The sequence below is a fragment of the Entelurus aequoreus genome, linkage group LG03, assembly GCF_033978785.1.
Source record: "Entelurus aequoreus isolate RoL-2023_Sb linkage group LG03, RoL_Eaeq_v1.1, whole genome shotgun sequence".
Lineage (NCBI taxonomy): Eukaryota > Metazoa > Chordata > Actinopteri > Syngnathiformes > Syngnathidae > Entelurus > Entelurus aequoreus.
In genome coordinates, this window is record NC_084733.1 from 21,460,245 (window position 1) to 21,473,412 (window position 13,168).

General features: G+C 39.5%; 1 protein-coding gene across 1 annotated transcript in view; it reads right to left on the reverse strand.

Moving 5' to 3' along the window:
• The window catches only part of asap3 (ArfGAP with SH3 domain, ankyrin repeat and PH domain 3), a 56,284-nt gene that overhangs the window by 3,826 nt on the left and 39,290 nt on the right, over positions 1-13,168 (reverse strand). The window contains exons 13-23 of the mRNA XM_062041458.1: positions 11,699-11,747; positions 9,219-9,385; positions 8,124-8,257; positions 7,950-8,041; positions 7,682-7,862; positions 3,428-3,513; positions 3,213-3,328; positions 3,066-3,133; positions 1,320-1,427; positions 1,027-1,243; positions 379-655 (exon numbers count right to left, since the gene is read on the reverse strand). Coding sequence (XP_061897442.1) covers positions 379-655; positions 1,027-1,243; positions 1,320-1,427; positions 3,066-3,133; positions 3,213-3,328; positions 3,428-3,513; positions 7,682-7,862; positions 7,950-8,041; positions 8,124-8,257; positions 9,219-9,385; positions 11,699-11,747 — 1,495 coding nt within the window. The remainder of the gene's footprint in view (positions 1-378; positions 656-1,026; positions 1,244-1,319; positions 1,428-3,065; positions 3,134-3,212; positions 3,329-3,427; positions 3,514-7,681; positions 7,863-7,949; positions 8,042-8,123; positions 8,258-9,218; positions 9,386-11,698; positions 11,748-13,168) is intronic.

Below are 13,168 nucleotides of genomic sequence, written 5' to 3' on the forward strand. Positions count from 1 at the left end.
TCAAGTTTTAGTTCCATTGTAAATTTACGTTAAGATTTATAATGAATCAATATTGAATCGGATTTGTATGTTGTGGTAATTATTATAACCGTCAAATTTAGAGGCGAAATTGAAAACAAAAAAACGAAACTACACAGTATTGGGTTCCCTCAGTCAAGTGTTCCGCTCTGACAGTACTGTAACTCATACTGTAAAAACCAAGTCACATCAAACGCATCATTTGGAACAGAGTTGCAAAGAAACGACCACAATGGAGGGGAATGACACTCCTGTATTTACATCTCAACAGATTTTATCTAAGAGGAGACTGAGGGCAGCTGGAAAACAGATCCCTCCAGCAATGTGGAGATGGTGGAGTGTCCATTTTTAGTCTCTTACCTGACAGGTCCGATGTGGTTCTGGGAGGATGTGGTAGCAGTTTGTGAAGTGGAGCCAGTGAAGGCTTGCCCCTCCCCACTGAATCTGTGAACCCTAAACACACTCCCCTTGTGTGGTTTTCCAGCACCTGGGCTTTGACTTTCTACACTGGGAGACGTAGGGCTCTGTCTGGCCTGCGTCTGTGGAATGGGGGTGTTGACGGTCGGGTTGGAGCTGCGTCTTGGTGCAGGGACGTTGACCTCTTGTGTTGTGACCGAGAGCTGAGGGTCGGAGCGACCTAAGTGAGAAAATCAGAAGTCAATTACTCACGATATTAGGTAGACCTGTCCCATTTATTCTGCATCAGCATTTTTGCATTTACAGTAAAGTTCAAGTTAAAAGTTGAAGTACCACTGATAGTCACACACTAGGTGTGATGAAATTACTCTCTGCATTTGATCCATCCCCTAGTTCCATCCCCTGGGAGGTGAGGGGAGCAGTGAGCAGCAGCGGTGGCCGCGCTCTGGAATAATTTTGGTGATTCAACCCCCAATTCCAACCCTTGATGCTGAGTGCCAAGCAGGGAGGCAATGGGTGCTCACAACCTACTGATGTCAGGGCGGACGCTCTAACCACAAGGCCACTGAGAAGGTAATAATGCTTGTTTACCTTTTGGGGTGGATTTAGCAGGCAGCGGCGGTGGTGGCATGGATGTTCCAGAAGGGGCGCTGTTGGCTGGTGGGTTTCTGTACAGGAAGTCTAGGTTCTCATAGGTCTGACAAGGTCTGCTGCCTGGATTGCCACCAGCACCACTAATCATACTCCAGCGGGATCCAAAGCCTCCGTTTGAGGACACGGGAGAACGTGTTTTTGGTAATGGGCTTACCTAGAATAACAGACAGCAACTCTTATTTATTGTATCCATTCATTCCAGATGTGTAAATACACGGTGAGATGTTTACCCTGTCATCCAGGTCGTCCTCGCTGTCATAGATCTCCTGAGCTTGAGTGTCCCACATGAACTCTACGTGAATCTGAGAGTTAAACTTCCCACTGTGAGCCAGCTCTAACTGCAAACACAAGGAGCACAAAACTTTTTTTCTGGTTGGGTGTTTTTTTTATACAACAGCTACGAATTTTAAACGTTGCTTTAAAAACTCAAAAGATGCATTAATGAGTTATTTCAAGAAAACAGGTCAGACATATGTTGTTAATAGAATCTAACTAAGGACAATAATCTCAACTAATCACTAACCTGATTCTTATTCATACATGATTATTCAATTCCAATCCACTTTATTTATATAGCACATTTCAAAAAACAAAAGTTGCACAAAGTGCTGCACAGGAGTTAAAAAACAGAATAAAACTAAGGAGAGTCAATTGTATAAAACATTTAACTATAAAGAGAATAATACATAAAATACGTAGAAGAAAATAAAATAGACTAAAATCACACAACTTTCATGCTGGTTTAAAAGCCAAGGAGTAAAAATATGTTTTAAGACATGATTTTAAGCTCATTAAAAAGGGAGCCGTCCGATTAAGGCATTATTTATCACCTATCCTTTAGAGTACTTATGCATACTTGGTCAACAGCCATACAGGTCACACTGAGGGTGACCGTATAAACAACTTTAACACTGTTATAAATATGCGCCACACTGTGAACCCACACCAAACAAGAATGACAAACACATTTCGGGAGAACATCCGCACCGTAACACAACATAAACACAACAGAACAAATACCCAGAACTCCTTGCAGCACTAACTCTTCCGGGACGCTACAATATACACCACCCCCCGCTAACCTCCCCCCACCTCAACCCCGCCCACCTCAACCTCCTCATGCTCTCTCAGGGAGAGCATGCCCCAAATTCCAAGCTGCTGTTTTGAGGCATGTTAAAAAAAATAATGCACTTTGTGACTTCAATAATAAATATGGCAGTGCCATGTTGGCACTTTTTTCCATAACTTGAGTTGATTTATTTTGGAAAACCTTGTTACATTGTTTATTGCATCCAGCGGGGCATCACAACAAAATTAGGCATAATATTGTGTTAATTCCACGACTGTATATATCGGTATCGGTTGATATCGGAATCGGTAATTAAGAGTTGGACAATATCGGAATATCGGCAACAAAGTCATTATCGGACATCTCTAATAACTACTGTATATATTATTACGGTTCATTTTGTCAGAAAAACTAACGTCAAAACGAGCAAATGCATACAATTTTTTTAACCCAATGCGCGCCCCACCCCCCCAGTCAAAAAGTTTGTGGACCCCTGTTCTAGACAATCTTCTTTACAGGTGACAAAACTCGTGAAGAGCCCTTTTTTAGAGTGACGAAGGATATTCCTAAGAAGTGCCAAATGCTTTTGTGGTCCACATGCGTCTCCGTCTTGTTTGTTTAGTGTTGTGAAAAAAGGTAATTTGTAGTTCTAAACTTATTTGTTTTGCTTTTCATGTTTTCTGTTCACTTTTTGCAAATACACAATTGGCAGTTATGCAAATTTTACAATTACTTCATTCCCCCGTACCAGCCACCACCCACCCTGATATAAATAGACAGCAGCCCTGAGGTACACATTATATTGTTTATACAGCTCAAATAAATGTTTGTATTTTTGGAGGCAAACATGCTGTTGTCATTCAAAGTAACAATCCAGAACTACATAGTTTGTCCTAAGCAAACTCACCAGTTCAACACATTGTGTGTGTTGCAGCCTTCTGGCCATATCAAGAGCTGTCTCTCCTGCAGAGTTCACTGGAAGGAAAGCATTAAAAAAACACGTTTAACACATTTAATGTTTTATGTAGAAACAGAATAACCAAATAAAAAGTACCGATGTGAAGAGTGGCCTTGGCTTTAAGCAGCAACTTGAGGGATTCAGGCTTGTGGTAAAGGACGCCATAATGCAAAGCTGTGTTGCCTTCGGCTGTTCTCTTCTCCAGACAGTTGCTGTGGCATCAAAAAAGGAATGTTAATCAGCTTTGAGAGAACTGAACAAGACATAAATCATCAAATGATGGCTAACAGCCTGAATGTTGATGGTCTGACCTGTTCTGGCACAGGAAGTCCACGATAGCCAGAGAGCTTCTTTCTTCAAGGCGCACGGCCAGATGGAGAGCTGTTTCTTTGGCAGCCTACAAGTGACAAAAACATTGATTGACTTTTTGGTGTAATTTTACCCCCGAGACAACCCAGCTACACAACCGTGGGGTTGTGAATGGGCCAAGGAGAAAAGCCATAACATTTTGGTTAAGATCCAGATAAAGTGTGGATGGATTCATTCATTGTCACTTTTTGCTGTTACAGTTTATTTGCTTTGGGGCCAAGTGGGGGAAGTGACCCTCAAGTTGCCATGGAAAAAAGCTATTCACCGCTCTTCACTTTTTCCACATTTTGTTATGTTACAGCCTTATTCCAAAACGGAATAAGTTAATTTTTGTTCTTAAAATTCTACTCACAATACCCCATACTGAAAAAGCTTCTTCTTTTATTTATTTTTTTTAAGACTTTTTTGCAAATTTATGAAAAAAAAAAAAGAAGGAAGGAAGAAATTTGAAAATTGCTCAATACTTTGTTGATGCACCTTTGGCAGCAATTACAGCTTCAAATCTTTTGAATACGATGCCACAAGCTTGGTAAACCTATCTTTGGGCAGTTTCACCCATTTCTCTATGCCCATTCCTCTTTGACCAATTCTTCTTTGCCCATTCCTCTTTACGGAACCTCTCAAGCTCCGTCAGGTTGGATGGGAAGCGTCAGCCATGTTCAGATCTTTACCGAGACGCTCAATCGGATTCAGGTCTGGCTGGGTCACTCAAGGACATTTACAGAGTTGTCCTGAAGCCATTTCTTTGATATCTTGGCAGTGTGCTTAGGGTCGCTGTCCTGCTGAAAGATGAACCGTCGCCCCAGTCTGAGTTCAAGAGCACTCTGGAGCAAGTTTATCCAGGATTTCTCTGTGCATTTCTGCATTCATCTTTCCCTCTATCCTGACTAGTCGCCCAGTTCCTGCCGCTGAAAAACATCCCAAAGTATGATGCTGCCACCACCATGCTTCAATGTAGGGATGGAATTGGCTTGGTGATGAGCAGTGCCTGGTTTCCACCAAACATGAGGCCTGGCATTTACACCAAAGAGTTCAATATTTGTCTCATTAGACCAGAGAATTTTGTTTCTCATGGTCTGAGAGTCTTTCAGGTGCACTTTGGCAAACTTTTACGAAGGTATGGTTTCCGTCTGAAGACTCTACCAAACAGGCCTGATTGGTGGATTGTTGCAGAGATGGTTGTCCTTCTGGAAGGTTTTCCTCTCTCCACAGAGGACTCCAGTAGCTTTGACAGAGTGACCATCGGGTTCTTGGTCACCTCCCTGACTAGGCCTTCTTCCCTGATCACTCGGTTTAGACGGCCTGCCAGCTATAAGAAGAGTCCTGGTGGTTCCAAACTTCTCCCATTTATGGATGATGGAGGCCACTGTGTTCATTGGGACCTTCAAGGCAGCAGATATTTTTCCGTACCCTTCCCCAGATTAGTTTCTCCAGACATAACATATCTTGACAGTTTACAAACAATTCTTTCGACTTCATTCTTGTTTTGTGCTCCGCCAAGCACTGTTAAGCGTGGGACCTTATATATAGACAGGTTTCCAAATAATGCCCAACCAACTGAATTTACCACAGGTGGACACTACTTAAGCTATTGGAACATCTTGAGGATGATCAATTAAAACAGGATGCCCCTTATGTACATTTAATTTCTTAGTTTTTTATTTTTAATAAATTGGCTTAAAAAAAAATGTTTTCATATTGTCATTATTGGGTATTTGGAGGACAAAAATACATGTATTTCATTTTTGAATAAGGCTGTAACATAAAAAAATTTGGAAAAAGTGAACCACCGTGAATACTTTCCAGATGTACTATATGCAGCATTTTTCAGCCACATTACTGCTACCTACAGGACTGGAGTGGAGCAGCATCACCAAGAACATCATTATCTTTTATTTGAACAAATCAGGTAGTCATTTGTAGGATTGTGGTCTGCAAGAACCCAAATGATTTTAACTTACACATATGCATGAAAGAAATGGTAGAATAATGTTGCTTTCCAGTCATACTTTGTGAAGTTCTTTTGTTTCGAAAGCAAGACGATGTTCGACGCCTGGGATCTAAGATCTATCAGTCTAATATTAGAGGACGCCAACTTTCCAAAGTATTTTACATAGTATATCCCGCCTTCTTATGGCTTCTCGTACGTAACGACGTAATTACGTATGTACGTAACACATGCACGCTTTAGGTGTTGTTAGCTAATAATAGCAATTTGGATAGCTAGTGTTAGCTGTGATTGAATGTATATTCTATCATAACAACATGACTGCAAATTGTTTGATGCTACTCTTGGACTGCTTTTGTATATGTGCACACGCTCCCTGCGCGTACGTGTTGACGAGACCGGGCGAGTGACCACCGTAAACACTAATTAATTATATTCCGGTAAAATGTTTTAAGCTCTGTAATTGTGAAAAATAAAGAGAATTTGTCAAACAAATGAGCCTGTTAAACAACTAATGGTAAAATAAGCTAGCCGGTGGTGTTCTTGTTATATTTTTTGCTTTGAAAAATGTTACTGTCAGGAAGTTGCAAACAGGCCCTTTAAGACAATAATTTTGAACATAATTCAACATTAGATAGTAAATTGGCACAAGTTGCATTTTAGAGCGCTACCAGTCAAAACATGATGTATTTTGGTTTGTTTGATCACATTCAATCAGTTCTTCTCAAATAGTGGGGCGGGATCCCCCTAGGGGAGCATGGCGTGATCCCAGGGAACATTTTTTAATCAGTATCATGCTTCAAACACTGCTTTGAAAAGCTGTGCATTACAAAACATGCTCGGTGTAATCATTAACCCTAAGTTCCTCATTTTGATAAAAAGAAAACTCTGCAATTATTTGTTTTATACATTTTTGTTTTGTAGGATAAAATGTTTTATGTTGTGCTCTGAATTAATATTGCTGATACATTTCAATGTATTATCTATTGAGTTTATTTAAATGTATTTTTCAGTTTTAAATGGTTCAAGTCATTTAAAAAAATATTCAAAGTTTAAATAAGGAATTGTTTTCTTTTTTTATTTCAGGCAAATTGGTGCACTTTATATATTTTCTGTTACAGACTAAAAAATGTCAATATGTTTGTTGTAAATTTTTCTATTTTGTTGTATTTAATGTTAAGCAAGATACAATGTTATGCAGAGGTGTACTTATAATTTTACAGACAAAGGATATTATTTGTAATCACGGCAGAGAGTAGGGGGGGCGCAACATTTTTTTTTTATCCTGGGGTGGGGCGTAACAGAAAATAATTGAGAAACACTGCGTTAAATGATCAAAAATCCATGAAAGTAGCTGGGGTTCAAAGGTCACATCAGGGCATGACCTCAATTAGTGACTGCTTCCAACTGTCATCTGCAACACGTCTGAGTCACTGCAATAAAAAACAGTGCAGGGCGTGCAGCTAATGTCACGAGATTCTTGTGCAATATCTTTTGTTTTCTATTAACTTTAATAAAACTGCAAAGATTAAGCTGGCAAGGAGATTAAAGGAAAAGCAATACGGAACCATGCATGCATATTTTAACTAGCTAGTCGAACTTATCCTCAAGAGATGTGAGCTCCTTCAACCGAAAAGCTGAAATAACAAACGGGATCCAAGCACTACAAACAAAGCACACGTCAGACACACTGGTTATGTTACACTGAGCAGACAGTGAATAGCTAGCAGCAGGGGACAATTAGATGAAACACAAGACGACGAGGCTTCAGGCAAAATGGCGGAGTCGTTTACCCTGGACCGCTTTTAAATTAAAACTGATACAAATGTGTCATATTAGCAGTTCATTTATATGACAGCTGTGTTTTGGAAAGTGGGATCGACCCCAAATATCAATAGCATCGATTCAGAGGATAGTATCAGTATGATAGCGTGATGAGATCGATATTCTTCCACTCTTTTCTAGGTTTATTTTCACTATGTGTATGATTTAGTTATGTTAATCATTTTGTTACATTGTTGATATTCATTCAGATGCATCTCTGTTTTTGTTAGTTTGTGAGCTGAAACACAAATTGGTTTTCAGTAAACGGTGACATCATAGCAAGAACAGCTGCTAAACATTGTGGCAATGATGTTGCATGCTGCTCAGAGCCACTAGGGGGCATATTTTCCATTGTATTTAATTAACTAATGTTGCTCACATGCTATCATATGCTGCGATGAGCTGTAATAAACAGTGCCGTCACCTCTACATCCGTTATCGAAAGTGGTTTGGTAAGGTCTGCTCCCTCGGCAAAAAGCTGCAGAATAGAAGTCAGGTCTCGACTCTTCACGGCATCACAGAGCTGTCCCGGTTCCGGCGTGTCTCTTCGCAGGACGTAACGACGTTCGGCATACTTTGCAACAATGTACTCTTTTCTGGCATTCCTGGTGGTCACACAAAAAATATATACATTTTTAAACATATAAACATTTGTATAGGTGGCTTGCTAATTGTAAAAACACTAGACTCACATGTCACTCTGGGGCAAAGGTTTGACAGCATCACTCGGAAGCCCCGCCTCCATTATGTCGTTGAATCTTGTGTTCCCGATGCTCACTGCCAACTGTCGCGTAAAATGCTTATATTACTTATTTAGTGACATAATGGTGTGTTTTATGGGCTAAAACAGTTTATTTCATTGGTACCAGTAACTCAGAGGTGCTCAGCAGGTCCAGGGTTAAGGACTGGATTCTGGAGTAGTGAACACCAAGTTCTCTGTGGATGCCCGAGCACTCAATACAAGTCAAGATGCCGAGATTGGTTGATAACCATGTTGGATCTATGATATAAATAGAAAAATACAGGTAAACTCTCTAAAAAGACGAATAGACACACATAGTAACTGTAGTATTAACAGTAGAAGTAATTCAAACTGAAACCTATGTGTCTGAACATGTTGGATTTTCCATTGGGAACACCAAAACAACCAATCTTAGTGATATGATACCTAAGGGGTGGTGGTTGACACACTGCTGTAAACATATTGTTTAATTAATGATCAAAACTTGAGCAAGTGTACCTAATGTTGTGGCCGGTTAGTGTAAATAGCCGTCAAATGGCCAATCTTGATCAGATCCATATTAAATTTGGCGTGACACGCCAGCTTCTGACCATGCATACACATGGCAAATTTGGGTCAAATAGTGAAATATTTGTGGGAGTTTGGCTCAAACAGGTGCGGCGAGTTGTTCCTAATGATGTGGCCAGTTTAAATTGCTGGTAAATCTGCAATATGGATCAGATCTAGATTAAACCTGGTGTAACACTCCAGCTTCTGACTATGAATAAACAAGGCAAATTTAGCTCACATGGGATAAGATTTGTGGACGCTTTGCCCCTACAAGTGCGGGGAGTTGTACCTAATGTTGTGGCTAGTCGGTATGTGTTGCTGTCAAATGGGCAATCTGGATCGGAACCCGATTAAATTTGGTGTGACACGCCAGCTTCTGACCATACATACACCTGGCAAATTTGGCTCAAATAGGTAAAGATTTGTGATGTGGCCTGTTGGTGTAAATTGCAGTAAAATGTGCAATGTGGATCAGATCTGTCTTAAACTTGATTTGACACTTCAGATTAAGCACACAAAATGGCAGATTTGGTTAAAATACAACAAAAATGTGTTCAAGTTATGAATGATTCCAAAGATGATACAAGTCAAACTGTTCTAGGAGGGCGTCAGATAAACAAACCCACGCCATTGGAAACTCCTTGGCAGACTATGAAATAAATCTTGTGACCTGGGGCGCCGCAGTCAGCGCAGGCCTCGTTGCCCGGCATGTGGCGGAGCTCTGCGATGATGGCTCTGGAAAGTTCCTGCAGGCAGCTGTCCTGGAGGTGGAGCTGGTCTCCTCCCAGTGCTGTGTTCAGGGCCTCTTCCTTGCTGTTCTGCAGCACCGACACCCAGCTGAGGATCAAACATGTTTATTATTAATAGCACAGTGCACTCAGGCTGAACCTTAGCTGTATACAGCTAATTTTGTCATTTCTGGTACAGTGCTGGCACTTTTGCTGAAGCCCCAACAGCTGACCAAAAACGGCCATTGTTTTCTTCAATGTGTGCAAATTTCAATTTAGATAGTTCCGCGTTTGTATGATACATCATACCTTATCTAAAAGAGCTTGTGTGGTCATTTTGTTGTGTATCTTAAAGGCCTACTGAAACCCACTACTACCGACCACGCAGTCTGATAGTTTATATATCAATGATGAAATCTTAACATTGCAACACATGCCAATACAGCCGGGTTAGATTACTAAAGTGCAATTTTAAATTTTGCGAGAAATATCCTGCTGAAAACGTTTCGGTACGATGACGCCTGCGCGTGACGTCACGGATTGTAGAGGACATTTTGGGACAGCATTGTGGCCAGCTATTAAGTCGTCTGTTTTCATCGCAAAATTCCACAGTATTCTGGACATCTGTGTTGGTGAATCTTTTGCAATTTGTTCAATGAACAATGGAGACAGCAAAGAAGAAATCTGTAGGTGGGAAGCGGTGTATTTCGGCCGGCTGCAGCAACACAAACACGTAGCCGGTGTTTCATTGTTTACATTCCCGAAAGATAACAGTCAAGCTTTACCATTGGCCTGTGGAGAACTGGGACAAAAGAGAGTCTTACCAGGAGGACTTTGAGTTGGATACGCAGACGCGGTACCGTGAGTACGCAACCAGAATGTTGCCATAAGCATTTTGTTTAATTTGTATGTGTAACGCAGTACGCAGCTGCGGCTTCCAAACATTTGATCGCTTGCCCGTACGTGCGTGCCGCTATGTGCATGTCACGTACGTAACTTTGGGGAAATATATGTGCCGTATGAACTTTGGCGAGGTGAACGGTACTTTGGGCTGTGGGATTGAGTGTGTTGTGCGGGTGTTTGATTTGTATTGGCGGGTTGTATGGACGGGAGGGGGGAGGTGTTTGTTATGCGGGATTAATTTGTGGCATATTAAATGTAAGCCTGGTTGTGTTGTGGCTAATAGAGTATATATATGTCTTGTGTTTATTTACTGTTTTAGTCATTCCCAGCTGAATATCAGGTCCCACCCGCCTCTCACAGCATCTTCCCTATCTGAATCGCTTCCACTGCCCTCTAGTCCTTCACTCTCACTTTCCTCATCCACGAATCTTTCATCCTTGCTCAAATTAATGGGGAAATCGTCGCTTTCTCTGTCCGAATCGCTCTCGCTGCCGGTGGCCATGATTGTAAACAATGTGCAGATGTGAGGAGCTCCACAACCGGTGACGTCACGCGCATATCGTCTGCTACTTCCGGTACAGGCAAGGCTTTTTTATCAGAGACCAAAAGTTGCAAACTTTATCGTCGATGTTCTCTACAAAATCCTTTCAGCAAAAATATGGCAATATCGCAAAATGATCAAGTATGACACATAGAATGGACCTGCTATCCCCGTTTAACTAAGAAAATCGCATTTCAGTAGGCCTTTAATCATAATGCACACATTTTTCTTTAGGTAGCGAACACTCTAAAAATTATTCTGAAGCTAACTTTGCACTCAACAGGAAGTCGCACTGTGCACGCTTTAGTTGCATGGCTTGGCAACAAACGAGGAAGTTGACAATACTAAAACACACGCCGAAATAAACAGACATTTTTCAGAGAAATTACCGCTTTGAGTCTGAAATACTATGTCGACATCGGCTTAAACGAGCACTTTTTAGTAATAAGAATGCGGTGGACAAGTACTAAATGAGCTGGTCAACACAGATGGGTTGTCTAAAGAAGCTGGACCAATTTAAGCGGTTTCCACTGTACTTCTTTTGTACAAATAGTTAGTTTCCAAACATCCTCCAGGGAGTCAGCCACATCAAACCCATAATGCACTGTTCTTTATTCCCACATCAACACACAAAGCTTCCTTGCACATTAGTGAGGTAGTGGGAATTTCCACCCATCTGGTCTAAAGTGATCCTTCGAATAAGACTCTGTGTTTTGTTTCCTGTAGAGTGTCCTCCTTGTTGCATAAACAACTTTAGGACATTTGATTAGGTACACCACAAACAATCAGCCTTCTTTTAGGACCTCATTAAAGTGTGCTGGTGCATTTCAGTTTTACTCTACTACATTATTGTGCCACATACATAACTCTTTTTAATACACATCTAAGCTGCAAATTAACAGAGCATGACAAGCAGTGACTAGCAGCATAGTAAACAGATGAGATAAGGAGACAAATGAATGCACAATTCATTCTTACATCACACATTCCTGTTCGTCCTCTGTCTGGAAATGGTATGTCCGATTATCTGTGGAGTAGGAGCATTGGTAGTGATAAAGAGTTTGATTTAAATAAAGTTCAAATAAAAGAAGAGAACAATGAATGTAGGTTGGTTAAACAGACAAAGTGGAGATAAAGTGTGACCATAAATGAAAGTGAAAGCAGCACACGATTGTTTTACTACTTCTATCTCATTATATTAGAAAGTATTGTGGAAAAAAACATACTAGTAAAATAATTAAATCATAAATTTGAGCAAATAATAAAACAAATAAAAACATCAAACAATGACCTATTATTATGGGGTACAAAAAGGTAGATACATTTAAAACATGTTATAATGAAAATGCTAAACAAAAAAAAAAGTGCAATGGTGAGAAGCATGTTCTATTCTTTTTTTTTTCATTATACCAGCCAAACTGAAATACAAAACATGTTATAATAAAAATTAAATATGGTAAAAATGCAAAACCAAAAAACAAATAAATAAAAAAAATTGCATAACGATGAGAAGCATGTTTTATTCTATTTTGTCATTGTGCCAGCCAAACTGAAATAAATACAAATTAAAAAAAACTGGGAATTAATCAAAATGACAAATTGTGTGGTATAATTACTACAGTATATGTGTACATCTCTGGTAATGGGTACATTCGCACCCACCTGCAAAAATGTACTTCAAAATGTAACAATCAAAATAAATATGACTTTTTTTTGTTTACTAGGGCCTGCATATATAATATGCATTAGTTTGACCATTTAAAATCAACGATAATAAAAAGGAGATGCTTGGAAATAGCATAAAAATGCCCCAAAAACTTGGAAAAACGCGATTCATAGCGTTAATTTTTGGTGTAACCATCATGAGCGTTCTGTTCAGGTATATTTCTTTTATATTTTGATAAATCATCATAAATAGGTATTGATGAATCTTTAAGCTGTGTGTATTTGATTTCAGTTTGCTTTTGACATCTTATTTAGAATTGTAGTTGAAACTTTTACAACCTTGTGTTGCGCTCATGATGGCGTAACCAAACTAGATTATTTTGAATATTTACTCCCTTTTTTACATTTAGTATATTTAAATATACAGTGTTTTATGCTTTTTTTCTTTTTGGAACATGTACTATACATATAATACAATAAAGTCCCATATAAAATGATGTTTCTAGCAATACTTTAATTTTGCCTTTGAAAGTAACACTCCAATGTCCATTAGTGGAGCTGTACACATAACGTAAAGACATTTGAAACAGCACAACAAATTGTTAATTTAATTGATTAAATAGTGACATATAAACCCAAAATAATTGTGTGGAAAGTATTTTTTTCTATTTCGTTAACAAGAATGTATTCATTTAAATACTTTTTTTATTTATCTAATGACCTTTTGTTTTATGACAATGCAGCGCACCATTAATTTTGAATAACTAACATTTTAAAAAATTA